Genomic DNA, 26,012 nt, shown 5'->3' with positions numbered 1-26,012 from the left:
CAGGAAGCGGGGTGTGAGGATCTGTAGTCGAGATAGCTGTGGGAGTCGGTGGGTTTGTAATGGATATTGGTGGACAGTCTATCACCAGAGCTTGAGACAGAGAGGTCAAGGAAGGGAAGGGAAGTGTCAGAGATGGACCACGTGAAAATGATGGAGGGGTGGAGATTGGAAGCAAAATTAATAAATTTTTCCAAGTCCTGACGAGAGCATGAAGCAGCACCGAAGTAATCATCGATGTACCGGTGAAAGAGTTGTGGGAGGGGGCCGGAGTAGGACTGGAACAAGGAATGTTCCACATACCCCATAAAGAGACAGGCATAGCTGGGGCCCATGCGGGTACCCATAGCCACACCTTTTATTTGGAGGAAGTGAGAGGAGTTGAAGGAGAAATTGTTCAGTGTGAGAACAAGTTCAGCCAGACGGAGGAGGGTAGTGGTGGATGGGGATTGTTCGGGCCTCTGTTCGAGGAAGAAGCTAAGGGCCCTCAGACCATCCTGGTGGGGGATGGAGGTGTAGAGGGATTGGATGTCCATGGTGAAGAGGATGCGATTGGGGCCAGGGAACTGGAAATTGTTGATGTGACGTAAGGTGTCAGAGGAATCAAGGATGTAGGTGGGAAGGGACTGGACAAGGGGAGAGAGAAGGGAGTCAAGATAATGAGAAATGAGTTCCGTGGGGCAGGAGCAAGCTGACACGATTGGTCTACCGGGACAGCTTCCTCTTCACCATGGACGTCCAATCCCTCTACACCTCCATCCCCCACCAGGATGGTCTGAGGGCCCTTAGCTTCTTCCTCGAACAGAGGCCCGAACAATCCCCATCCACCATTACTCTCCTCCGTCTGGCTGAACTTGTTCTCACACTGAACAATTTCTCCTTTAGCTCCTCTCACTTCCTCCAAATAAAAGGTGTGGCTATGGGTACCTGCATGGGCCCCAGCTATGCCTGTCTCTTTATGGGGTATGTGGAACATTCCTTGTTCCAGTCCTACTCCGGCCCCCTCCCACAACTTTCTCCGGTACATCGATGATTACTTCGGTGCTGCTTCATGCTCTCATCAGGACTTGGAAAAATTTATTAATTTTGCTTCCAATCTCCACCTCTCCATTTTCACGTGGTCCATCTCTGACACTTCCGTTCCCTTCCTTGACCTCTCTGTCTCAATCTCTGGTGATAGACTGTCCACCAATATCCATTACAAGCCTACCGACTCCCACAGCTACCTCGACTACAGCTCCTCACACCCTGCTTCCTGTAAGGGCTCCATCCCATTCTCTCAGTTCCTTCGCCTCCGTCGCATCTGTTCTGATGATACTACCTTCAAAAACAGTTCCTCTGACATGTCCTCCTCCTTCCTTAACCGAGGTTTTCTACCCATGGTCGTTGACAGGGCCCTCAACTGTATCTGGCCCATCTCCCGCGCATCCGCCCTCACGCCTTCTCCTCCCTCCCAGAAACATGATAGGGTCCCCCTTGTCCTCACTTATCACCCCACCAGCCTCTTCATTCGAAGGGTCATCCTCCGCCATTTCCGCCAACTCCAGCATGATGCCACCACCAAACACATCTTCCCTTCACCCCCCCCGGCGGCTTTCCGTAGGGATCGTTCCCTCCGGGACACCCTGGTCCACTCCTCCATCACCCCCTACTCCTCAACCCGCACCTATGGCACCTCCCCATGCCCACGCAAAAGATGCAACACCTGCCCCTTCACTTCCTCTCTCCTCACCGTCCAAGGGCCCAAACACTCCTTTCAAGTGAAGCAGCATTTCCCCCAACTTAGTCTACTGCATTCGTTGCTCCCAATGCGGTCTTCTCTACATTGGAGACACCAAACGTAAACTGGGCGACCGCTTTGCAGAACACCCGCGGTCTGTCCGCAAGAATGACCCAAACCTCCCTGTCGCTTGCCATTTTAACACTCCACCCTGCTCTCTTGCCCACATGTCTGTCCTCGGCTTGCTGCATTGTTCCAGTGAAGCCCAACGCAAACTGGAGGGACAGCACCTCATCTTCCGACCAGGCACTTTACAGCCTTCCGGACTGAATATTGAATTCAACAACTTTAGATCTTGAGCTCCCTCCTCCATCCCCACCCCCTTTCTGTTTCTTCCCCCCTTTTTTTCCAATAATATGGATTTTTCTTTTCCCACCTATTTCCATTATTTTTAAATCTTTTATGCCCTCCACTCCCACTAGAGCTATACCTTGAGTGCCGTACCATCCATTCTTTATTAGCACATTCGTTTAGATAATATCACCAACTTCAACACCTCTGTGTTCTTTTGTCTGTGACATCTTTTGATTATCTGCTTCTATCACTGCTTGCTTGTCTCTACAACCACACCACCCCCTCCACTTCTCTCCCCCCACCCAACCCCCCCCTGCCCACCTTAAACCAGCTTATATTTCACCCCTCTCCTTGGATTCACCCCGTTCTGCTGAAGGGTCATGAGGACTCGAAACATCAACTCTTTTCTTCTCCGCTGATGCTGCCAGACCTGCTGAGTTTTTCCAGGTAATTATGTTTTTGATTTGGATTTCCAGCATCCGCAGTTTTTTGTTTTTATCTCTTTGATAACATTCTATTAGCTTTCCTAATTACTTGCTGTATCTGCATACTAGCCTTTTCCAATTCATGCATTAAGACACCTAGATCCCGCTGCATCTGAGTTCTGCAATCTCTCATCATTTAGATAAAATGCTTCTCTTCTATTCATTCTATTATGTGTAAATTTACACATTTTCCCACATTATACTCCATTTACCAGATCTTTGCCCACTCACTTAACCTATCTATATCTTTTTGTAGCCTCCTTATGTGCTCTTCACAGGCTGTCCCACTTTGTCTTTGTCATCAGTTAATTTGGCATCCATCACTTCATCATTTATATCAATTGTAAACATTTGAGATCCCAGCATTGATCCCTGTGGCACATCTTGCCAACCTGAAAAAGACCCATTTATGCCTACTCTGTTTCCTGTTGGCTATCTATGCCAATATGTTACCCCCTTCACTATGAGCTTTTATTTTCCACAGTAACCTTTGATGTGGCACTTTATCAAATGTCTTCTGGAAATCTAAGTACAGTACATCCACTGGTTCCCCCTTTTCCAATGCACATGGCCCTTGACTGTAAATTGTTGCAAATGTGTTTTGCACTGATGTGCTGGGCTCTCGCATCATCGAGGAGAGGAATATTTGTGGAGCCTGCTCTTCTAGTTAGTTTAATGTCCACCACCATTCATGACAGGATGTGGCAGGACTACAGAATTTAGATCTGATCCATTGGTTGTGAGATCATTTACCTCTATCTTTTGCATTGTGCTTTAATTTTTTTGTATGCAAGTATTCTTGTGTTGTAGCTTCATCAGGTTGAGACCTCATTTTTAGGTATGCCTGATGCTCCTAGCATGCCCTCCTGCACTCTTCATTGAATCAGAGTTGATTACCTGATGGTAGTGTGGGAGATATTTCAAGCTGACTTACAGATTATGGCTGTATATAATTCTGCTGCTGATGGCCCACAGTGCCTCATGGTTTCCCAGTTTTGAATTGCTAAATCTGTTTGAAATCTACCCCATTTAGCTTGGTGGTAGTCCCACACAATATGGAGGCTATACTCAGTGAGGACAGGACTTTGTCTTCACAAGGGCTCTGTGGTGGTCACTCCGACCAATACTATCAATGACAGATGCATTTGCCACAGGTAGATTTGTGAGGAAGGGGTCAAGTAGGCTTGTTCCTCCTTTTGGTTCCCTTAGCAGCTGCAGCAGACCCAGCCTAGCAGCTGTGTCCTTGGGACTCTGCCAGCTAGCCTGTAGGTCAATTTTGGCACAAACCACCAGGTGTTAGCAAGGAGGATTTTGTAGGGTTGGCAGGGCTGATTTTGCCATTGTCGTTTCTGGTGCCGAGGTTGATGCTGAGTAAACTTTGTAGCGGTTTGATACATTCAGCCTAAGATCATGGCTGATCTAGATGCTGTCTAAACAACAATTTTCCGTTGTGCCCCCATGACCCTTTATTTTACTCATTCATGGGATGTGGCCATCAGCATTTATTGCCCATCCCGGATTGCCCTTGTTCAGAGGGCATGCTGGTCATGTTGCTTGAGAGAGGACGATGCTGTTGAAATTGTCTGTCTTGCTACTGGACTTGGAGGATCTTGCGAAGGCAGCACTGCTGGTGCTTTGAGGTGCCTGCTGTAGGTTGTCCAAGTCTGTGAAGCCTATAAGGGCCCAGGGATCACTGCTGCCTGGTAAACCATGACCTTAGTCTTGTATTTGAGATCCTGGGCGTCGAATACTGTCTCTTAGTCGGCCTAAAGCTGAGCTACCATCATTGGAGGCAATGATTAATTTTGTCGCCTGTGTCTGCCTTCATTGAGAGAAGGAAAATAGTCCACAGTTTCCAGGATCTTTCTTAATCTTATTCAAGGAGTGAGATGTTGTCCTGTGGGAGCTGGTTGGAAACCAACCTTTTTTCTCATAGCTTCAAAGGAGGTGTTGACAACCTGGAGCTTAGTTTCTGAGTGCACAACATGAGGCAATATAGACTCAATGGCGCAGGTATAAATGGTGCTCAGAACAGAGGGAGCTGGGATGCATATGCATCGATCTTTGAAGGTGACAGGATATGTTGAGTGGTTAGCAAAGCATGTGGGATTTTGGGCTTGATAAATAGAAGCGTTTGAGTGCAAAAGCAAGGAAGTTACTCTGAACCTTTATAAAGCTCTGGCTCAGCCATAGCTAGAGTATTGTTGAGTTCTGGTCACTACACTATAGGATGTGAGGGTCCTTGAGAGGGTGCAGAGGAAATTTATCAAAGTGGTTTCGGGGATGGGAGATTTCAGCTATAAGGATAGGTTAAAGAAACTGGGGTTTTTCTTGGAGTGATGGAGTTTGAGGAAAGATTTGGTAGAGGTACACAAGATTATGACAGGTTTGGATAAGGTGGGCAAAGAAAAACTATTCCCATTAGCTGATGATATGAGGATCGGGGACACGAGGTTTTAGGCAAGAAACGCAGGTGGAATGTGAGGAAATCTTTTGTATGCAGCAAGTGGTATTGAACAAAGAACAAAGAAAAGTACAGCACAGAAACAGGCCCTTCGGCCCTCTGAGCCTGCGCCGATCATATTGCCTGTCAAACTAAAACATTTTGCACTTCCAGGTTCCGTATCCCTCTATTCCCGTTCTATTCATGTATTTGTCAAGCTGCCTCTTAAACACCACTATCGTACCTGCTTCCACCACCTCTTCTGGCAGCGAATTCCAGACACTCACTGCCCTCTGCATAAAATACTTGCCTTGCACATCTCCTCTAAAGTTTTTCCACTCACCTTAAATCTATGTCCCCTAGTAATGCACTCTTCCACCCTGGGGAAAAAGCTTCTGACTATCTAGTCTGTCCATGCCACTCATAATTTTGTAAATTTCAATCACGTCGCCCCTCAGTCTCCATCGCTCTAGTGAGAACAATCCGAGTTTCTCCAACCTCTCATAGATAATAACCTCCAGACCAGGCAGCATCCTGGTAAACCTCATCTGCACCCTCTCCAATGCCTCCATATCCTTCTGGTAATGTGGCGACCAGAATTGCACGCAATATTCCAAGTGTGGCCTACCCAAGGTTCTATACATCTGCAGCATGATTTCCCAGCTTTTATACTCAATACCCCTGCCAATGAAGGCAAGCTTGCCATATGCCTTCCTGACTACCTTATCCACGTGCATTGCCACTTTCAGTGACCTGTGGACCTGTACACCCAGATCCCTCTGCCCGTCACTTAAGGGTTCTGCCATTTACTGTATAATTCCTGCCTGTATTAGACCTTCCAAAATGCATTACCTCGCATTTGTCCAGATTAAACTCCATCTGCCATTTCTCCGCCCAAGTCTCCAACCGATCTATATCCCGTTGTATCCTTTGACAATCCTCTTCACTATCTGCAACTCCTCCAACCTTAGTGTCGTCTGCAAACTTACTAATTAGCCCAGTTACATTTTCCTCCAAATCATTTATGTATACTACAAACAGCAAAGGTCCCAGCACTGATCCCTGCGGAACTCCACTAGTCACAGCTCTCCATTCAGAAAAGCACCCTTCCGCTGTTACCCTCTGTCTTCTATGACCAAGCCAATTCTGTATCCATCTTTCCAGCTCACCTCTGATCCCATGTGACTTTACCTTTTTGAGGGACCTTGTCAAAGACCTTACTGAAATCCGTGTAGATAACATCCACTGCCCTTCCATCGTCAATCATCTTTGTCACATCCTCAAAAAACTCGATCAAGTTAGTGAGACACGGCCTCCCCTTCACAAAACCATGCTGCCTCTCACTAATACGCCCATTTGCTTCCAAATGGTAGTAAATCCTGTCGTGAAGAATCTTCTCCAATAATTTCCCTACCACTGACGTAAGGCTCACCGGCCTGTAATTTCTTGGATTATCCCTGCTACCCTTCTTAAAAAATGGAACAACATTGGCCATTCTCCAGTCCCCTGGGACCTCACCCGTAGCCAGTGAGGATACAAAGATTTCTGTCAAGGCCCCAGCAATCTCCTCCCTTGCCTCCCTTAGTACTCTGTGGTAGATCCCATCTGGCCCTGGGGACGTATCCACCTTAATATTCTTCAAGACGCCTAACACCTCTTTTTTGATCTCAACATGATCCAGGCTATTTACATACTCTTCCCTAGACAAATCAACCGCTAAGTCCTTCTCTTTGGTGAATACTGATGAGAAGTACTCATTTAGTATCTCTTCCATTTCTTCTGGCTCCACACACAGATTCCCACCTTTGTCCCTGAGTGGGCTTACCCTTTCCCTGGCTACCCTCTTGCTTTTTACGTATGTATAAAAGGCCTTGGGATTTTCCTTAATCCTGGTTGCCAATGAGTTTTCATGACCCCTTTTAGCCCTCCTGACTCCTTGCTTAATTTTCTTCCTACTTTCTTTATATTCTCCATGGGCTTCATCTGTTCCCAGCCTTCTAGCCCTTACGAATGCTTCCCTTTTCTTTTTGACTAATCTCACAATATCCTTCGTTATCCAAGGTTCCTGAAATTGCCATGCTTATCCTTCATCCTAGCAGGAACATGCTGGTCCTGAATTCTTATCAACTGACGTTTGAAAGCCCCCCCCACATGTCAGTTGTTGATTTGCCCTCAATCATCCGCCTCCAGTCTAGATTCCTCAGTTCCTGCTTAATATTGTTATAATTAGCCTTCCCCTAATTAAGCACCTTAACCTGAGGATTCATGTTATCCTTATCCACCAGTACCTTGAAACTTACTGCATTATGGTCACTTTTCCCGAAAAGCTCCCCTACTGAAACTTCGACCACCTGGCTAGAAGGCTGGGAACAGATGAAGCCCATGGAGAATATAAAGAAAGTAGGAAGAAAATTAAGCAAGGAGTCAGGAGGGCTAAAAGGGGTCATGAAAACTCATTGGCAACCAGGATTAAGGAAAATCCCAAGGCCTTTTATACATACGTAAAAAGCAAGAGGGTAGCCAGGGAAAGGGTTCATTCTCTAATACCAGTTCCAGTATTGCCTCTTCCCTAGTTGGACTATCTATATCTTGTCTCAGGAAGCCCTCCTGGATGCACCTTACAAATTCTGCACCATCCAAACCCCTAGCACTAAGTGATTCCCCGTCAATATAGGGAAAGTTAAAATCACCCACCACAACAACCCTATTGCTTTTACATCTTTCCAAAATCTGCCTACACAACTGTTCCTCAATCTCCCACCGGCAATTGGGAGGCCTACAGTAAACCCCCAACATTGTGACTGCACCCTTCCTATTCTGGAGCTCTACCCATATTGCCTCGCTGCATGAGCCCACCGAGGGTGTCCTCCTATCGTACAGCTGTGATATTCTCCTTAACCAGCAGTGCAACTCCCCCACCTCTTCTACATTTCTCTCTATCCTGCCTGAAACATCTAAATCCTGGAATATCTATCTGCCAATCCTATCCATCCTTCAACCAAGTCTCTGCAATAGCAATAACATGATAGTCTCAAGTACTAATCCAAGCTCTAAGCTCATCTGCCTTGCCTGTTATACTTCTCTCATTGAAACAAATGCATTTCAGACCCCCAGTCCCACTGTGTTCAATAATTTCTCCCTGCCTGCTCTTCCTCTTAGTCCTATTGGCCATTTTCACTAGTTCCCAGTCATTTATTTCACCTGCTGACCTATTGCTCTGGTTTCTATCCCCCTGCCATACTAGTTTAAACCCTCCCGAGTGACACCAGCAAACCTCGCAGCCAGGATTTTGGTGCCCCTCCAGTTTAGATGCAACCCGTCCTTATTGTGCAAGTCCCACCTGCCCTGGAAGAGATCCCAATGATCCAGATATTGGAAACCCTCCCTCCTACACCGTCTGTTCAGCCACGTGTTTAGCTGCACTATCTTCCTATTTCTAGCCTCACTGGCACGTGGCACAGGGAGTAATCCTGAGATTACAACCCTAGAGGTCCTGTTTTTTAACTTTCTGCCTAACTCCCTGAACTCCCGCTGCAGGACCTCGTCACTCTTCCTGCCTGTGTGGTTCATATCAATGTGTACAACGACCTCTGGCTGTTCTCCCTCCCTCTTCAGAATGTCCCGTATCCGATCAGGGGATATCCTGGACCCTGGCACCAGGGAGGCAACATATCATCCTGGTGTCTCTTTCATGACCACAGAAGCGCCTATCTGAGCCCCTGACTATAGAGTCCCTTATGACAATTGCTCTTTTGTGCTTTGACCCCACTGCTGAACAACAGAGACAGCCGTGGTGCCACAGCTCTGGCTACTGCTGTTGTTTTCCCCTGATAGGCCATCTCCTCAACAGTATCCAAAACTGTATACCTGTTAGAGACGGCGACAGCCACAGGGGATTTCTGCACTGACTGCCTGCCTACCCCTTCTAGCGGTCACCCATCTATCTGTCTGTACCTTGGGTGTGACCACGTCTGCAAAACTCCTGTTAATGACGCTTTCCGCCACGTGAATGCTCCTAAGTGCATCCAACTGCTGCGGTCTGTGAGGAGCTGCAATTGGGTACACTTTCCGCAGATGTAGTTGTCCGGGACACTTGAAGCGCCACAGATTTCCCACATCCCATGGGTGAAGCACTTCACCCCAGCAACTGCCATTTCTAGAAATTGGATAGAAATTGACTTGGAACTTGATGTCCATAAGACTGGTGGATGTGGAGATGAATGATATCAAAAGGAAATTGGATGGACAATTGGTGCTACAGGGATCGAGCAGGGCAATGGGACTGACTGGATGCTCAATGGAGAGCTGACATGGACTCAGGCCAAATGGCTTACTCCTGTGCTGTAAATACTCTTGACTCCGAGTCCATGAGCAGAGAGACTTTGGTGTCCATATGATCTTAGCAAAGACCAATCATGTAATTTTTTTTAGAGTCCAAAAGCCCAGATATTTACAAAAAGAATGAAGCCCCAAGATTCATGGTTTAAATCAAATGAATTTTGCCATACAGAAATCAAAGAACATGAATGTTAATAAATACATTCTACCTTTAAACGCCAGTTATTTTAAAGATATTAAAAGATACAGTGAATCAGTTACTTATAATCTAAACCGAACTCCTAAATCACATTTTCTCATACCTCTATTAGACTTAGATCACCAATAAACTTAATTCAGATACTTATAAAATTAGTTGGAAGACTAGTTGCTTGGTCTGAGTGCTGCCTTGAAGAGTTGTATAAAGATTGAGGTTTCATGGGCCTTCTGCTTACTCCCGGCACGGTTTTTCCCTTCTAATCTCCTGCAACCGTCCTATGGTTGCAGGCCCCCTATTCAACACAGGCGACTTTTGAAGTCGTAAGTGTAACCAACTCAGGTCAGAACACTGCTGGCTCTAATATTCTTTAACTTTGGAGTTTTGCATCTAAAAATTCTCTCCTTGTTCCTTTCACCCTCTTGCCCCCATTTTGAATTGGACATGGTGTGTTGTAGCTGTAGAGGTCAATTCGCAAGTGGCGGTCCCTTCTGCAGCTGACAGATGAATGGCACTGGCCTGAAATGGACTGATATTTTTTCCTTCCCCTCTCTATACTGCCGTTTCTTTAGTCCTCTGCTTTCTCCATGCCTTTCCTGACCGCTTGTGTCCAAGCATTCCAGTCAGCCGCAAGGACTTCCCATGCATCGACTCTGATCCTGCTCAATTTCAAGTCTCGTCCGGCCTAATGATAAATTGTGGAAGCATCTGATGGTCAGTTTACTGAGTTTGTTTCTTCTCGTTGACGTTCCCATCTGCGCACAATCTGAAAACAAATTCATAATCTGTTTCCCATTTAATTATTTGTATTAATTGTATTTATTTTCTTCAGTGCTCTCTATTGATGTGACTCTGCTACTTTTATGAAATTTTTCTTCTAGCTTCTGGCTGATGCCTGGATTTATGTTGAAGAAGATTGTTCTTGGAAATTTTACAGCTGGTCCCGTGGATCCAAAAATGGCAGATGCGATCGATTTCATGGTTGATCGGGTAAGCCAAATAATTGGGCAAAGCTTTACTGTCTAACGTACTGGCGTACCCGAGTTCTAGAACTTGAATCATTTAACCATAAAACCCAGCAGAAATTAATGTACAGAGCATAAGAAAAACATGGAGAGGAGAAAACTAAGACTGACACCAGTGAGTCACATCCTAGGGAGCATCACTACTTCAGTCAAAATTACTGCATGGAACCTTGTCCCTATGCTATGGTGGGGGTGGGTAGATGGTGGCATTGTGGTAATGTCACTGAACAGTAATCCAGAAGCCCAGGCTAATGCCCTAAGGCCATAAGTTCTAAACCCACCATGGCAGCTGATGGAAATTAAACTCAATAAACCTGGAGTATAAAGCTAGTCTAATTAAACTATCATTGTTGTAAAAACCCATCTGGTTCATTAATATCCTTTCGGGAAGGAAATCTACCACCCTTACCTGATCTGGCCCACATGTATCCAGACCCACAGCAATGTGGTTGCTTCTTAACTGCCCTCTGAAATGGCCTAGCAAGCCACTCATTTCAAAGGCAGTTAGGGATGGGCAACAAATGCTGGCCTTGTCAGTGAAGCTCATATCCCATGAAAATAGAAAGAGAAAAAAACAATAGGAGTAAAGCCTCAAGCCTCTTCTGGCATTGAGATTATAGCTGAACAGCATCTTAACTTCATCCACCTGCCTTTGCTCCACATGCTTTTATGCCTTTGGCTAGCAAAAATCTATTGATCTTAGATTGAAAGTTATTGATTGAATTAGCATCTACTATTTTTCGTGAGACGGAGCTTTCACCCTTTGCTTGAAAAGTCTTTTCTAACTTTTCTCCTGAATAGCCTGGCTCCAATTTTTGATAATCTCCTTGGCCTTGACTCCCTTGGCACCAGAAAAAGCTTTTTTCTCCCTTATCTGACCAATTCCTTTGTGAAAATCCTAAAAACATCAATAAAATCACAACCTGTATATTCCAGAGAATACAAGCCTAATTTCATACAATCATAGAATGATTCAGCTCAGGCCATTTTATGTACGCAAAGAGTAATAGCTATCCAATTTGTAGAATCTTAAATTTGTTCCATGTAGAACATTTGTGCTTAGTCCCACAGACCTGCTTTTTGCCTGTATTTCAAGTTCCTCATCTTCAAGCACCTGTCCAATAACTCACTTTCAAAATTATTTATGGAATTGACTCCCACTAACTACTACCTTTTCAGGTACAGCATTATAGATCCTGACAACTGGGTGAAATACTCTCTACTCATCTCCGCACTGGACCTTTTGTTTTTCTTTATTCTTTTAATGGATGTTGGGGGGCACTTGCCCATCACTAATTGCTCTTGAACCGAGTGGCTTGCTAGGCTGTTTCAGAGGGCAGTTAAGAGTCAACCACATTGCTGTGGGTCCAGAGTCACAATCCAGACCAGATAAGGTTGGCAGATTTCCTTCTCTAAACCAGATGGGTTTTTACAACAATTAATGTTAGTTTCATGGTCACCATTGCTGAGATTAGCATTATATTCCAGATTTATTAATTGGTTTGAACCTGTGTTCCCAGGGCATTAGCCAGGGTCCAAGGGTTACTATTCCTGATGATTTTTAAATCTATGATCTCTAATTTTTGACCCACTCACCAAAGGGTACTTGTTCCTTATTTTACTCTGTCAAAACAGAGGTGGGTGGATCTTGGGGCAGCCCTTGTGTTTTATCCTTCCCTCTTTAGTTACTAGGTTTTATTTTGCCATATTTTCTTCAACTTTTTTCATTTTATTTAAAGTTTCCCTTTGGATGTTAGAAATCATAAGTCTGATGTGAGAGTGGAAGATGAAAATTAATTTCAGAAAGCTTGTTAAGATAATTGTTGATAACTTGTAATTATAGAAGTTGATGCAAAATCTGATGCATCACTCATGTCCTGGAAGTGCTATATCTTCTCTCCCAGTTTATTGATCTGACCAGAGTAAGATTTGATGAGTAAAAATTTGCTCATGGTGTGTTGCAGTTCACTTGGGGTCTGTGTTGCTGCAGCAACATGCACATTTTACATGCATGTTATGGTCTGGAGCTGTAGATAGTAATTGTAGAGGCTCCAGAATCCTTTCCAACACATGGCTGCCCAGGAATATCACCCTGCCTTACTGCCTACCATTGTTTTGTGTGGAAGGATTTGTAGATTGATACTCAACCAGCTTGGATGCACCTTCTTTGGCTATCAAGTCCTTTGGTAGGACTGTCACCTGGAGCTTCTGGCTCAGAGGCAAGAACACTACTCACTTCCTGAGCTGCCCTTGACTTATGGAGTCACTCTAAATCAGTGACTCTGGTAATATCTTGTGCATTACATGACCTTAGCTGTTCTAGTATTTTATCAACTGGGGCAGTCACTTACAGGGTGCTTAAAGATTCAAAAGTTTGAACTCCAGATGCTTTAGCCTTACTTTGTGTTGTTATTTCATGAACTCCTCTGATTTCTCTCTTTCTGTGGAAGAACAGTTGGAGAGTTTAGGACAGGGTGAGCTGGCCTCTCGTCTCACTCTTAACTGCCAGAATTCCTATGTAGAGCCTCACAAGATCAAAGATGTTCCTGTAACCATAATGGATGTAAGTATGTGTTTGTTTGATTTTCTATATCCAAGTGGCTGAGATCCCCTCAATTGCTGGAAGTTGCCCATTGTTGAACTGTTTAATCTAGTGAATCTTTGATAAGTGATACTTATCTTTGTCTTTCGTGGCTTACTTTTTCCCCAATCCCAGATATTGATGCTTTATACTTTCTAAACTTGCATCTGTAACAAGTTCAAATTTCCTGTAATACTTTGTAATTATCTGCACAGAAGAGGGCCATTCAGCCTATTGTACATTAACCAGCTTTTTGAAAGAGCTATTCAGTTAGTCCTATTCCTCTTTTTTTCCCCACCGCTCAATGGTTCTGCAAGTTTCTTCTTTCAAGTATTTATCCAATTCACATCTGTAAGTTACTATTGAATTTGCTTCCACCACCCCTCCAGGGAGTGCACAATGCACTGCATAAAAAAATTCTCATCTCCCCTTTTGACTTTTTTGCCACTTAGCTTAAACCTGTGTCTCTGGTTCCTGACCCCCATGCCACTATATACTTTATCAAAACACTTGAGTTAAATCTCCCGACCCTCGCTGCTCCAAAGAGAACAAGCACAGCTTCTCTAGCCTCTCCACATAACTGAAGTCCTTCGTGTCTGTTACCATTCTAATAATTCTCTGCAACCTCTGCAAGACTTTGATATCTTAGTGTGTTGTCTAAAATTAGATGCAGTACTCCAGCTGGTACCCAACTAGTATATTGTATAGGTTTAGCATAACTTACTTGCTTTTGTACTCTGTGCCTTTATGTCACGGACCAAATGTGTGTGCTTTCTTACTGTGCATAATCAGCTGTATTGTCTGGAAAGAGGTGTGTCTTTTACTCTTGCAATGTGTATCCCATTTACATAATCCAGCAGCAAGCTTTCATGAGTTTAAAATAAAGGTTATTTATACTATCACGCTTAGGCCGAATTAATGCAACTTCACATGCAGGTTTACACTATACACGCACAGATGCGCGCACACCACTTGTATGTGTGTGCATACGCACGCACAAAGACTAGATAGAGAGAAAGACTGTGTATTTTTACAGACTACAGTTAATTTAGTCTCTGATTTACGAATTCTGGTTTGCTGTGATTTCCTGAATGGATTTGATGATTTAAAGTTAGTGAATTTCTTTTAAAGCAAAGAGTTGGGGTTTTTTGTATTCTCATCTAGGAGGTTGATCCTCTGTAAACTTTGAAACTGAAACAGGCTAAGTACTTTGGCTGCTTGATGTCGTGCAGCTAGTTTGAATCTGGTTTTCAGATTGGCTTCAGACTGGTTCTGAAGATTCTGCTGGGACCTGGAGTAATAAGGATGCAGTCCCTGAAATTTTAATCACGTGACCGCTGGGTTAACACTCCTGGGCCCACCCAGCCTGGTTCGGGACGGGGAGGCTGTCGTGATACGATGTGAAGTTGATGGTGGCCATTGAGTTTCAGTCTTCCCTGTTGTCTAGTATGAAACATAGAGACAAGCAGTTTGGAAACGCCATAGCCTTTAGATGTTGGCTCACCCTTAAACAAGGAGACGTTTGAATTTCACAAATGGCTGTGACCTGTGTCCATATTTAATTAAGTATTATCAGGAGACTTGATACTGTATTGATATAAAGTTCACAGTATGACATGCCTGTACTAGGCATGACATGACGTCTCTGTGAAACAAGAGAAAACGTACACGTATGTCCTGCACACATTCTGACATTCACACAAGAGTCCAGTATTGCTATAGTTTTCTCTAAGTTGCACTCCCTTGCGGGTTTACAATCTGGATACTGTGTCAGCCATGACGTTCTTTCCAGCTAGATATGTATGTAATCTTTAAGTTAAAAGACTATAAGCGTAAGCTCCATCAGAACAATCTGGGGTTGATCACTTAAATTTTTCTTGGAATTTTAATGGGTTATAGTCTGTGTATATTAGGGTCTCTCAGTGCCTATTATTAACATAGAACGCTAAATACTGCAGAGCTAACAAAAGGCTTAATGTTTCTTTCTCAACTGCAGAGTTCTTTTTCTGATGTCTGTTTAGCTTTCTTGAGAAATAGCCAATTGGCCATACAGTTCCGGAGTTGTCATCCTGGAGTAGGACTGTGCCTACCCCTATATTTGTGTCTAAATGGTTTACTGAAGTTTGGCATAGGTCCATTTATTTGGATGGCTTTTAATTTCTCAAACAGCTTTTGGCATGCCTCTGATCACACTAGCTTGGCAGTTTTCTTTAGTAAATTGGTTGGTGGAGTGGCTTTAATTTGGCACAACCTTTCAGTAGAACCTGCTCATTTCCAAAGTGGCAGGATTTCTCTCTCTGTTTTGGGAATGCAAAAATCGACCAGGGTGCATATTTTCATTTCCCAAGGTAGCACTCCATCTTGTCCCACTGTGCATCAGATAAGTTAGCTTTGCAATTGCAAACTTGCTCTTAGTTCACAACATTGTTCACAACAACGATGACTCTCCATAGACCCTAAAACATTGCTTCCAGGTAGTCTAAATGGACCTTCCAGATATCATTGCAAATTAACAATTCATCCAGGCATACTGCCCAGTTGATTAATCCAGCTACCACAACCTTGCAACATCTGAAAGATTGCTGGGCGTTATTAAGGCTGAAGGGCATGACCGTATACTGGTTTAGGCCACCTTGCTGACAAAGACCGAGATTTCTCTCACTCTGGGGGTCATGGGGACTTGCCAGTACCCTTTCAAAAGGTCAATTTTACTGAGGTAGGCAGAGTGATTTACATTATTTGTACAATCTTTGATGCGAGAGATTGGATATGAATCAGTTCAGGTCACTGCATTTCCTTCTGATAGTCAATGATCCAACTAGTTTTGGGACTAATACAGTGGGGGAGCTCCAGCTGCTCTGGCTGGGCTCGATTGTGCCCTTGTCTATTTCTTGACTGACCTGAGCAAGCTTGTCAGGGCTCAGTAGGTAGGAATTTGCTTTGGTAGAGGGGTATCCCCCCCCTGCTCACATTGTGGTGTCTTAGTGGGTTGCATCCTGGTTGGTCCCTGCAGATTTCTTTAGGGTCCCAGAGCAGGGGTGGCTGTATCCTTCTGCTGCTGTTCTGTTAGATCAGTTAATAGGGCATTTAGATTTTTCAGAATTTATTTTTGCCAGCATAGTAGGTGGAGGTTTGACCTCGGATTCCTCCAGTCATCCCTCCTTGTCTGACTCTCCCCGGCTGTCCTCTATCTCTACGCTCTTGCAAAGGCTTACTGGTTGACTCGGTTCTTGGCTATGATATTTCTTTAACATACTAAGCTGGCATAACTGATTTTTTTTTTCTCCAGTTGGGGGTGTGGATCAAATAATTTACTTCACTGATTCTTTTGGCCCTGAGAGGATCATTTGGCAGTGGCAGCAGCACTTCGACCTGTTCTCCTGGCTGGAGAGTTTGAGTCTAGCATGCCTGTCTGCCTGCCTTGTTTTTCATGACTTACTGGGAGGTTTTTAAATGTTCCTTGACCACAGCACAGGCATTAAAGAGTCGTTCCCGGAATGTGGATACATCAGCAGTGAGGTGTCCTCCCCGGGCTCCAGAAACTTCTTTTATTAGCTTCAGGGCCTCAAACCTTATGCCCATAAATTAGTTCAAATGGGCTGAAGCCTGTGGACTCATTCGGGGACACCCTTGTGGCGAGCAGCAGGAAGCCGAAGCCCTTATCCCAGTCATGAGGGAGTTAGCTGTGATCTTTTTGAGAAGAATGGCCTTGTGGAATCGGGTGGCCAGGTCCATTATCATAGGGAAATACTGATAGCCTCTGCTAGATTTGGATAGCGGCCCTACACAGTCTATCAGGATTCGGTTAAAGGGTTTACCAAATGTCATTATGGGTTTGAGGGGCAGTTGCAATTGTGGCCTGAGGTTTTCCTGAACCTGACAAGCATGGCCACATCAGACAGTAGGTGAGATCAGAAAAGTATCTGTTTATGCAGGCTGAAGTTTTGTGGGAACCCACATGTCCAACCATTGGATAGCATAGGCAATTCATAACACTTCCTTACAATATTCTGGGGCACTACAATCTGTCCACTCTTCATCTGCAGGTCTCCCAAAGGGTTTCGATTTCCACATTGCTACCTCATCTCTTAGGTAATAGCACTCGGGAACATAGGTGGCTTCTGCCTCAGAGCAGGCAGCCTGTGCTATGTGCTTTCATTCGAAATCTGCCTGCTGTGCCTTAATTAAGGAGGCTCTTTCAGACAGGTTTCCAAACAACGTTTCAACTGCCCAGACCCCTGGCTCATCCAGCTGGGGTGCTGGCTCCCTCTCCTTTAAATTTGCCTGTGTGACTTGGAGTCACAATTGGGGAAAATCATGGGAGCTTCCCCCCCCATAGTTGCTTGGTTTTCCTTTTCTCGCTCCCTTACTACCAGTCAAGTCATTTCCAAGCGAGAAATTTATCCTTGCCATCAGCAGCTTGGGTACAATCCCTATAGTGAATGGACCCGAGACTAAGTCATTCTGTAGGTGGACCCGATGGAGGGGAAGGGACATGTATCTTCCAACTCCATTATTTAGTACCTTGGCCCCATGGAGTTTTTTGAGTTTCCCCATATCAAGACTGTATCCCTGAGCAGTAAATGGATTGCTTATTCCCTTAGAGGGGTACAGGGGCACTGTTCCTTGATGGGCAGAACTCCGGTCGCACTCAGGAATTTTGTCAGGTTCAGCAATGCATAGAGTGATACTACTAGAGGGGCTAATTCCTGCAGCTAGGGTCAGTGCCTGATCTGCTATGCCACTTACAGGGACATCCTCCTCAGGACTAATCTTGTGAATTCTTTAAAGACCTGCGGGCCCCTTTGAGCCTCTAGCATCAGGTCTGGAGATAAAGTCCTAGTTTAGAGGTTAGTGTGCAAAATTAAAGCACATGGGTTTGGGGGTATTCTATTGGCATGGCTTGAGAATTGGTTAGCAGACAGGAAACAGGGTAGGCATGATTGGGTCTTTTTCGAAGTGGCAGGCAGTGATGATTGGGATACCAGAGGAATCAGTGCTTGGGACCCCAGTTATTCACAATATAAATCAATGATTTGGATGAGGGAATCAAATTTAATATTTCCAAGTTTGCTGATGACATGAAACTTGGGAATGTGAGTGATGAGGATGTTAAGAGGCTTCAAGGCAATTTAGACAAGTTGAGTGAGCAAATACATGGCAAATGTAGTATAGTGTGGATAAGTGTGAAGTTATCCATTTTGGTAGGAAAACAGAATGGCAGAGTATTATTTAAATAGTGATAGGTTGGGAAATGTTGATGTACAAAGGCACCTGGGTGTCCTTTTACATCAATCACTGAAAGCAAACATACAGGTGCAGCAAGCAGTTAAGGTAAATGGTATGTTGGCCTTCATTGCGAGAGGACTTGAGTACAGGAGCAAGGATGCCTTACTGCAGCTGTACAGAGCCTTGGTGAGACCACACCTGGAGTATTGTATGCAGTTTTGGTCTCCTTACCTAAGAGAGAGCATGCTTGCTGTTGAAGGAGTGCAGCGGGAGGTTCACCCGACTGATTCCTGGGATGGCAGGATTGTCATGTGAGTAGAGGTTGGGTCGACTAGACCTAAATTCACTGAGTTAGAAGAATGAGAGGGGATATTATTGCAACATCAAATTCTGACAGGGCTGAACAGACTGGACGCAAGGATGGTGTTTCCTCTGGCTGGGTGGTGTCTCGAACAAGGGGCACAGTCTCAGGATACTGGGTAAGGCCATTTAAGGCTAAGATGAGGAGAAACCTCTTCACTCAGAGGGTGGTGAACTAATGGAATTCTCTACCACAGAAGGCTGAATATATTTAAGAAGGAAATAGTTTTCTAGACTCTGAAGGCATCAAGGAGAATGACGAGAGAGCGGGGGTATGGCGTTGAGATAGAGGATCAGCCATGACCATATTGAATGGTGGAGCAGGCTTGAAGGGCTGAGTGACTTATTCCTGCTATTTTCTGTTTCTATGCCCTATGTTGCAGTGAGAACACGTGGGCCTCGTGTCATTTTGATTATCTGTGCCTTCACTTTGGACTTGGGAGAACTTCTCGCTCCGACATCTTTATTTTCCTTTTTGTGGTTACTCCACCTATTCTATTCCCAAGTTTCTGAGTGTTATTGGGGAGTTCCCAGGCCTGTAGATGATGTCATAGTCATCAGCAAGGATGGCAGCATTCCTGGCTGTTAAAACCTTCTGTTCCTTGACATGGATTTTGAAGCCGGATGGGAGGCAGATTTTAATCTCTGCTTGTTCCACCATGGGTATGGTCAATTTTTGGAGCTGATTCACCAGTCAAGTGCTATTTGTTTAATTCTGTTGGATTTGAGGAAAATTCAAGTGGGCTTTTTATGAGAGTTCCAGAATTGTTGGCTTGGCTGTACGCCTCTAGTACATGTTCATAGGCACTTGGGATTTGCCTTTGTCTGTTCAGTCTTTCACAACCACTGTCTGTTCATAACTTGCAGAACTGTCTGCAGGCAACAGAGTGCAAACCTCATGGGCTTTTCCTAATAACTAACCCTGCGTTAGGAGAGTTCAATACTCACTGGCCACTTTAACTGATCTGCCAGCTTCTCAAAGGTTGTGAAGGAGGTTTTCACAACAGGTTTCCTGTTCTTCAAACTTGAGCAGTAGTTGGGAATAAGCAATCAAAATTTATATCTGACCCACGAGTACTTGAATTACCAACAGCATCTCCACTAGGTAAAGACAAGTTCTCTTCAGCTGCTTCAATCTGCTTTAGTTCCCTATTCTTTGTGCCTGTAATTCTTTCTCCAGTTTCTCCAGCTGGAAGGCCCAATCCTCTTTTCTCTCCTGGGATTCTCTTTCCTCCCTTTCCTTATGCCTTTCACATTCCTCTCTTCTTGCCTGAAACTCCTAACTCTAGTTGCTGCTATTCAAGGTGGATTTTGGCCAAGGTAATCTGTTTTGTGTTCTGTATCTTCTACTGTTCTGCTCAACCAGCACTTTTAATACAAATGTGGAAAGTTAGATTAGACCACCAAATTGCCCAATTCTACCTAACTGTTTCATTTAGGTTAACACAGTATGAGCACCAGGTTTGTAAACTTAAGTAAATATCTGTTTATTACACAAATTGTCTTTAACCAGTGGCAAAAGAAAGAAATATGAACTGCTAACTTTTAACTCTATTACTTTAAGAAGGCATATGGGATACTTGCCTTGATTAGCTGAGGCATAGAATACAAGAGCAGGGAGGTTATGCTGGAACTGTATAAAATGCTAGTTAGGCCACAACTGGAGTTTTGTGTGCAGTTCTGGTCACCACATTATGGGAAGGATGTGATTGCACTGCAGAGGGTGCAGAGACGATTCATCTGCTTGCTGCCTGGGCTGGAGGGTTTGAGCTATGAGGAAAGATTGGATAGGCTGGGGCTGTTTTCCTTGGAGCAGCGAAGGTTGAGGGGGTCCTGATAGAGGTGTATAAGATTGAGGGGCATAGATAGTGTGGATAGGAAGGCACTTTTTGTGGGGAAAAAGGCCAGCTAGCTAGCCTTGTAGATTTACTGGAATCTTACACACACACACACACACACACACACACACACACACACACACACACACACACACACACACGAGAGAGAGAGGTTTTAGGTGTGAGGTGCGTTCTCTTTTCAGGCTAGGATCTCTCGGCTCACTGCTATCACACACAACCTTGGTCACCTGCTCGGGAGCCAATTAAAATGTTGCTAGGCAGTCCCTCTTAGTTCAGAACCATTTCTGGCACCATTTTTTCCAGCCTAGCACCCTGTTCCAGGAGATAGCAACATTATATATTCTACATCCTTTTCCAGTGGTACTTTTTGAAACCACAGTCCAATTTTAAAGCCACAGTCCAAGAAAAATAAAAATAGGTTCTTTACAATGTATATTAAGTTCTACCTGCCTAGCTGTGCATTTTAGCTATTCTATGGTTAAAGATGTTAATTTAGCCCAAATTAAGGCTTCCTGTTGCACAAATGCTTTTATGTCAAAGTCAACCAATTCACAAAGCTTACTGCTATAATCCCTTTAGTTTTTGTTTCCACAATTTTGGCTATGTCACTTTTCCCTTCTACTTTCAATATTCCTTAAAAGTCAGGTTTAGCTCGTTTGCTCCAATGAATGTCAATCTAGAGTCAGCAGTTCTGTCATGGACAGAATGTATGTGCTGTCTTACAGCCTGTAGTCAGTATGTTTTGTCTTGGTATAACCCTTGGAGTGTGTATCACAAATAATCCGGCAGCCAGCTTTTGAGAGTTTAAAATGAAGGTTATTTATTCCCTCATATTTACCCAAAATTAACACATCATACATCTTGTCTCGTGCATGCACATGGATCAGTTACAGAGTGCAATTTTACAGACTACAGTTAATTCAGTCTCTGGTTTGTGGTATCTGGTGTCTCACGTGGCAGCCCTGTGGTTTCTTGAATGGATTCAACAATTTAGAGTTGAAGTGAGGGTTTTGTAAAGTGAAGTGTTCACATCAGGTGAGATAGATATCTAGAGTATAGTATGTCATCGAATATCTAGAAGGCTGGTTCTCCAGTGAACTTTGAAACTAGAATAGGTTACGTACTTTGGTTGCTTGAAGACTTCAGCTATTTCAGAGTCTGGTTCTCAGACTGGCTGATGACTAGTTCTGATGGATCTGTTGGGTGCTTGGGTAATAAAGGTGTAGTCCCTGAAACACAGTTTGTTACATGACAGCTGGGTTAACACTTCTGAGGCCCACCCAGTCTAGTTGGATGTGGAGGCCATTGTGATACAATATGAAGTAGATAGTGGCCATTGAGTTTTAATCTTTCCTTTTGTCCAGTATGAAACATGGAGACAGGTAATCTGGAAACTCCATGGTCTTTAGGTGTTGGCCCATCCTTAAACAATGAGATGTGTGAATTCCACAAATGGTTGATGTACCCTCACCTATGTCCATATTTAATTAGGTATTCACTGGCAACTTGATATTGTCTGTGGTTCAAATGCCAAAAGTCACATGATTTGCGGCAGCCATCTTAATATCTGTGTCCAAATTTTAAAAGTATGGACTGAAAGTTTATAATATGACATGCCTGTTCAGGGTATGACACTACAATCAAGGCTTCCTGTTTCTTATAAACAGTTTTCTAAACTTATCCTGCCACCTTCACTGATTTGTGTGTGTGAACCCCAGGGCTCTCTGCTTCTACACCCCTTCTAAAATTGTACTGTTTAATTTATATTGCCTCTTATTCATCCTATCAGTTCAAACTTCATTGCATGAAATGGTATCTGCCATGTGTCTTCTAATTTCACAACTTGTCTATATCTTTCTGAAATCTGTTACTGACCTCCCTACTTACAACATGTTTAACCTTTGAAATTATGCCATAAGTCCAGGCCATTAACTGAAAGCAACAAAAATGGCGTGACCCCTGGGGAACATGACTGAATACTTCGCTTCAGTCTAAAAAAACAAGTATTCAGTGCTACTGTCTGCTTTCTGTCTCTTAACCAATTTTATTAATTTAAATCTAAGCTGCCGCTGTTCCTTTAATTTTACTAGCAGGTCTAGTTATGTGGTTCATGATCAAATACCTTCTGAAAGATTGTATACAACATCAGTGGACTCACTACCTTCATCAACCCTCTCCACTATTTAATTGAGGAAAAAAAAAAGACAGAGCTTGAGTATTGCTGAAAAAAGACATGCAGTTGAAGCTTTGCGTCTTGCACTCATCAGGACAGATTTGCAAGAATACCAAATCTCAAATTTGAACAGTTTATATTGCAAGAGAAGAGGGTGCTGATTGGATCGCAAGTGGACTCTGATTGTCCATGGCAATGCCTCTACCAATGTACCAGGGAACAATTAACTGCCAAGCTTTCAGTTAAATTCAAGCCGGCGGCTCAACTCTGGCCAAGGCATTGCCATGGGGAATGAACCAGGGAATGTTGTCCTCCAAGCTTTTGTTTAGTTGAAAAAGGCAGTGTGTGGGGACACATTCTTTCTGTTTACAAAGGACAAGGCCCTGTATGTGAAAATATGTAGCATCTAGCAGGTGTAAGTGAGCCACACTGCGAGCCCACACTTATATTTAAATTTTTAAAATATTTTGGACTATTTATCGAATTTCCTTTGGAAATTATTATTGAATCTGTTTCTACATCCTCTTAGGCTGTACATTCAGAGTATAGTAGCTTGATATGTCGTGTTCTTCACATCACCTCTGGTTCTTTTGCCATTCCTTAAATCTGTGTCCTTTGCTTACTGGCAGATGGTCTGTCAGGGAGTGGAGGGGAGGGTGGGGGGGTGCGCAGTAGGTGATGGGATTGCATGCACACTCTGTTATGCAGCAGGGGAGATAGACGTGCCCATCGTCAGTGGAGGACAGGGTTGTATTGCATCAATGAATTAAATAGCACCGTGGAATCATTGACGCCCTCCTGAAAGGGCAGGCAAGGGCTCATTTTCGCAACTTCGTATTGGCAGCCAGTTATTGACTTGTTCTTGCAAATAATTAATTATGTGCTATGATTTCTGGATCTTTCTCCACCATTGACATTAGGCTCAGTGACAGAGTTTTTTGATTTATCCCTTCCCCCTTTTTTTGAACGTGAGTATAAGATTTACAATTCTGCAGTCCTCTGGCACTATTCCCATATCTAAGGAGATTAAAAGATTGTGGCCAGAGCCTCCACTTTATCCATTGTTACTTCCCTGAGAAACCTAGGATGTAAATTGTCCAAACCGAGTGTCTGTTCTACTTTGTGCAATGCCAGCTCTTTAATTTTATACCATTAAATTTCTTTACTGGGTACATTGTCAGTATCCTCTTCTCTAATGAAGGCAGATGCAAAATGCTGATCTTTTCCATCCATGATTGGCCTCAACCTTCCTTTGATTATCTGACTTTGTGTTTATAAAATATGGCATCTATGAATATCTTATGTCAATGTAATGTGTCAACTGTAGCTCAGTTGGTAGCACTCTTGCCTGTGAGTTGGACGGTTTTGAGTTCAAGTCCCATTTGAGCACAAAAGATCTATGCTGATACTTGAGTACAGTGCTTTGCTGTTGGAGATGCTGCCATCACACTTTTTCAAAGGAGTGTAGCAGAATTATCCCCAGATTCTGGTCAATTTTTGTTCCTCAATCAAAATCACAGATTATCTAAGTCATTATCACATTGCTATTTGTGGGAGCTTTGTGTATGTAGATTGATTGCCCAGCTTAAGAAACCAAGGCTTGCATTCATATAGCACCTTTTGATGTCCTTTGGTCATGAAAGGCGATTGATAAATGCAAGTTTTTATTTTTTGATAATTCAAGCTGCATATTCTAGTTATGTTTTCTGTCATCTGTTTCAGGTCTTTGACCACAGTGCACTTTCTCAAGAAGCCAAAGAAGAAATGTATAAATTATATCCAAATGCAAGGCGGGCGCATCTTAAAACTGGTGGCAACTTTCCCTATTTGTGTCGGAGTGCTGAGGTTAACCTTTATGTACAGGTGAATTGTTTTCTTTCTTTTTATTTACGGGATGTTGGCATCGTTGGCGAGGTCAGCATTTATTGCCCATGAGAAGGTGTAGTTGGGCTGCTACCTTGAACTCCTTCAGTTCACGTGGTGTGGGCAGACCCACAGTGCTGTTAGGGAGGGAGTTCCAGGAGTTTTTCTTGACATGTACATGATTCAAGGACAAACTGTCACAGACAGCTTGGACTTTTTTTTATTATTCTTTCTTTCATGGTATGTGGGCATTACTGGCAAGGCCACCGTTTATTGCCCAGCCTCAATTTCCCTTTTGAAGGTGCTGAGCTGTTGCCTTGAACTGCTGTTCACACAGCAGTGTTGTTAGGGAAGGAGTTCCAGGATTTGATCCAGCAATGAAGGAGTAATGATGGTATAGTTCCAAGTCTGTATGATGTGGGGCGGGGGTGTGGATGAGGTGGATCTTGGATATTGGAGATGCACACATGTGCCTACTTTCCTTGTCCTTCTAGGCATTAGATATCATGAGTTTTGGAAGTGCTGTCAAAGGAAGGTCATTGAGTTACTGTAGTGCATACTGTAGTGTAGTGCACACTGTTGTCAATGTGCACTGTTGGTGGAGGTAGCAAATATTGAAGGTGGTGGATGGGGTGCCAATCAAATGGACTGCTTTGTCTTGGCTGGTGTCACGTTTCTAGAGTGTTGTTGGAGCTTTGCTGAGACGGGCAGCTAGAGAATATTCTGTCACATTCCTGTGTTGTATCATATAGATGGTGGAAAGGCTTTGAAAGGCCAGATGATGAGTCACTTGTTGTGGAATTTGCAGCCTTTGACCTGCCCTTGTAGCCACAGTATTTAAGTGGCTACTTCAATTAAAACTCTATTGTTAATAATGAGCCCCAGGATATTGACAGGCAATTCGGTGATGGTAATCATTGAAAGTTTACGGCACAGAAAGAGGCCACTTGGCCCATTGTGTTTGCGCCAGCTATGAAATGATCCACCCAGCCTAATCCCACTTTCCAGCATTTAGTGTGCAGCCCTGCAGGTTACAACACTTGAGGTGCATATCCAGACATCTTTTAAATGACTTGAGGGTTTCTGCCTCTACTACTCTTTCGGGCAGAGTTCCAGATCCCATAAGCCTTGGGTGAAATCTTTTTCCTTATCATTCTACCAATCAGTTTTGATCTATTGCACCCTAGTCACTGACATCTCTGGTAAAGTAAATGGGCCTTTCCCATCCGCTCATTCCAGGCCCCTCAATGTTGCACATCTCAATCAAATCTGCCCTCAGCCTCCTTTGTTCCAAGAAAAACAACCCAACCTATCCAATCTTTCCTCATAGCTGCAATTTTCCAGTCCTGGCAACATGTCGTAAATCTCTATCTTTTCTAATGCAATTGC

General features: G+C 43.8%; 1 protein-coding gene across 3 annotated transcripts in view; it reads left to right on the top strand.

Annotated features, from left to right (window-relative positions):
- The window catches only part of spg21 (SPG21 abhydrolase domain containing, maspardin), a 96,513-nt gene that overhangs the window by 62,538 nt on the left and 7,963 nt on the right, over positions 1 to 26,012 (top strand). For 2 of the 3 annotated variants that reach the window (XM_041175159.1, XM_041175160.1), the window contains 3 exons: positions 10,415 to 10,523; positions 13,014 to 13,121; positions 24,483 to 24,623. In XM_041175159.1, the coding sequence (XP_041031093.1) occupies positions 10,415 to 10,523; positions 13,014 to 13,121; positions 24,483 to 24,623 (358 nt within the window). The remainder of the gene's footprint in view (positions 1 to 10,414; positions 10,524 to 13,013; positions 13,122 to 24,482; positions 24,624 to 26,012) is intronic. The other variant, XM_041175161.1, reaches the window with a different exon arrangement.

This window comes from Carcharodon carcharias, chromosome 26 (genome assembly GCF_017639515.1).
Source record: "Carcharodon carcharias isolate sCarCar2 chromosome 26, sCarCar2.pri, whole genome shotgun sequence".
Taxonomy (NCBI): domain Eukaryota; kingdom Metazoa; phylum Chordata; class Chondrichthyes; order Lamniformes; family Lamnidae; genus Carcharodon; species Carcharodon carcharias.
Note: the sequence above shows the minus strand (reverse complement) of the source record. Positions and strands in the feature narration are given on the sequence as shown.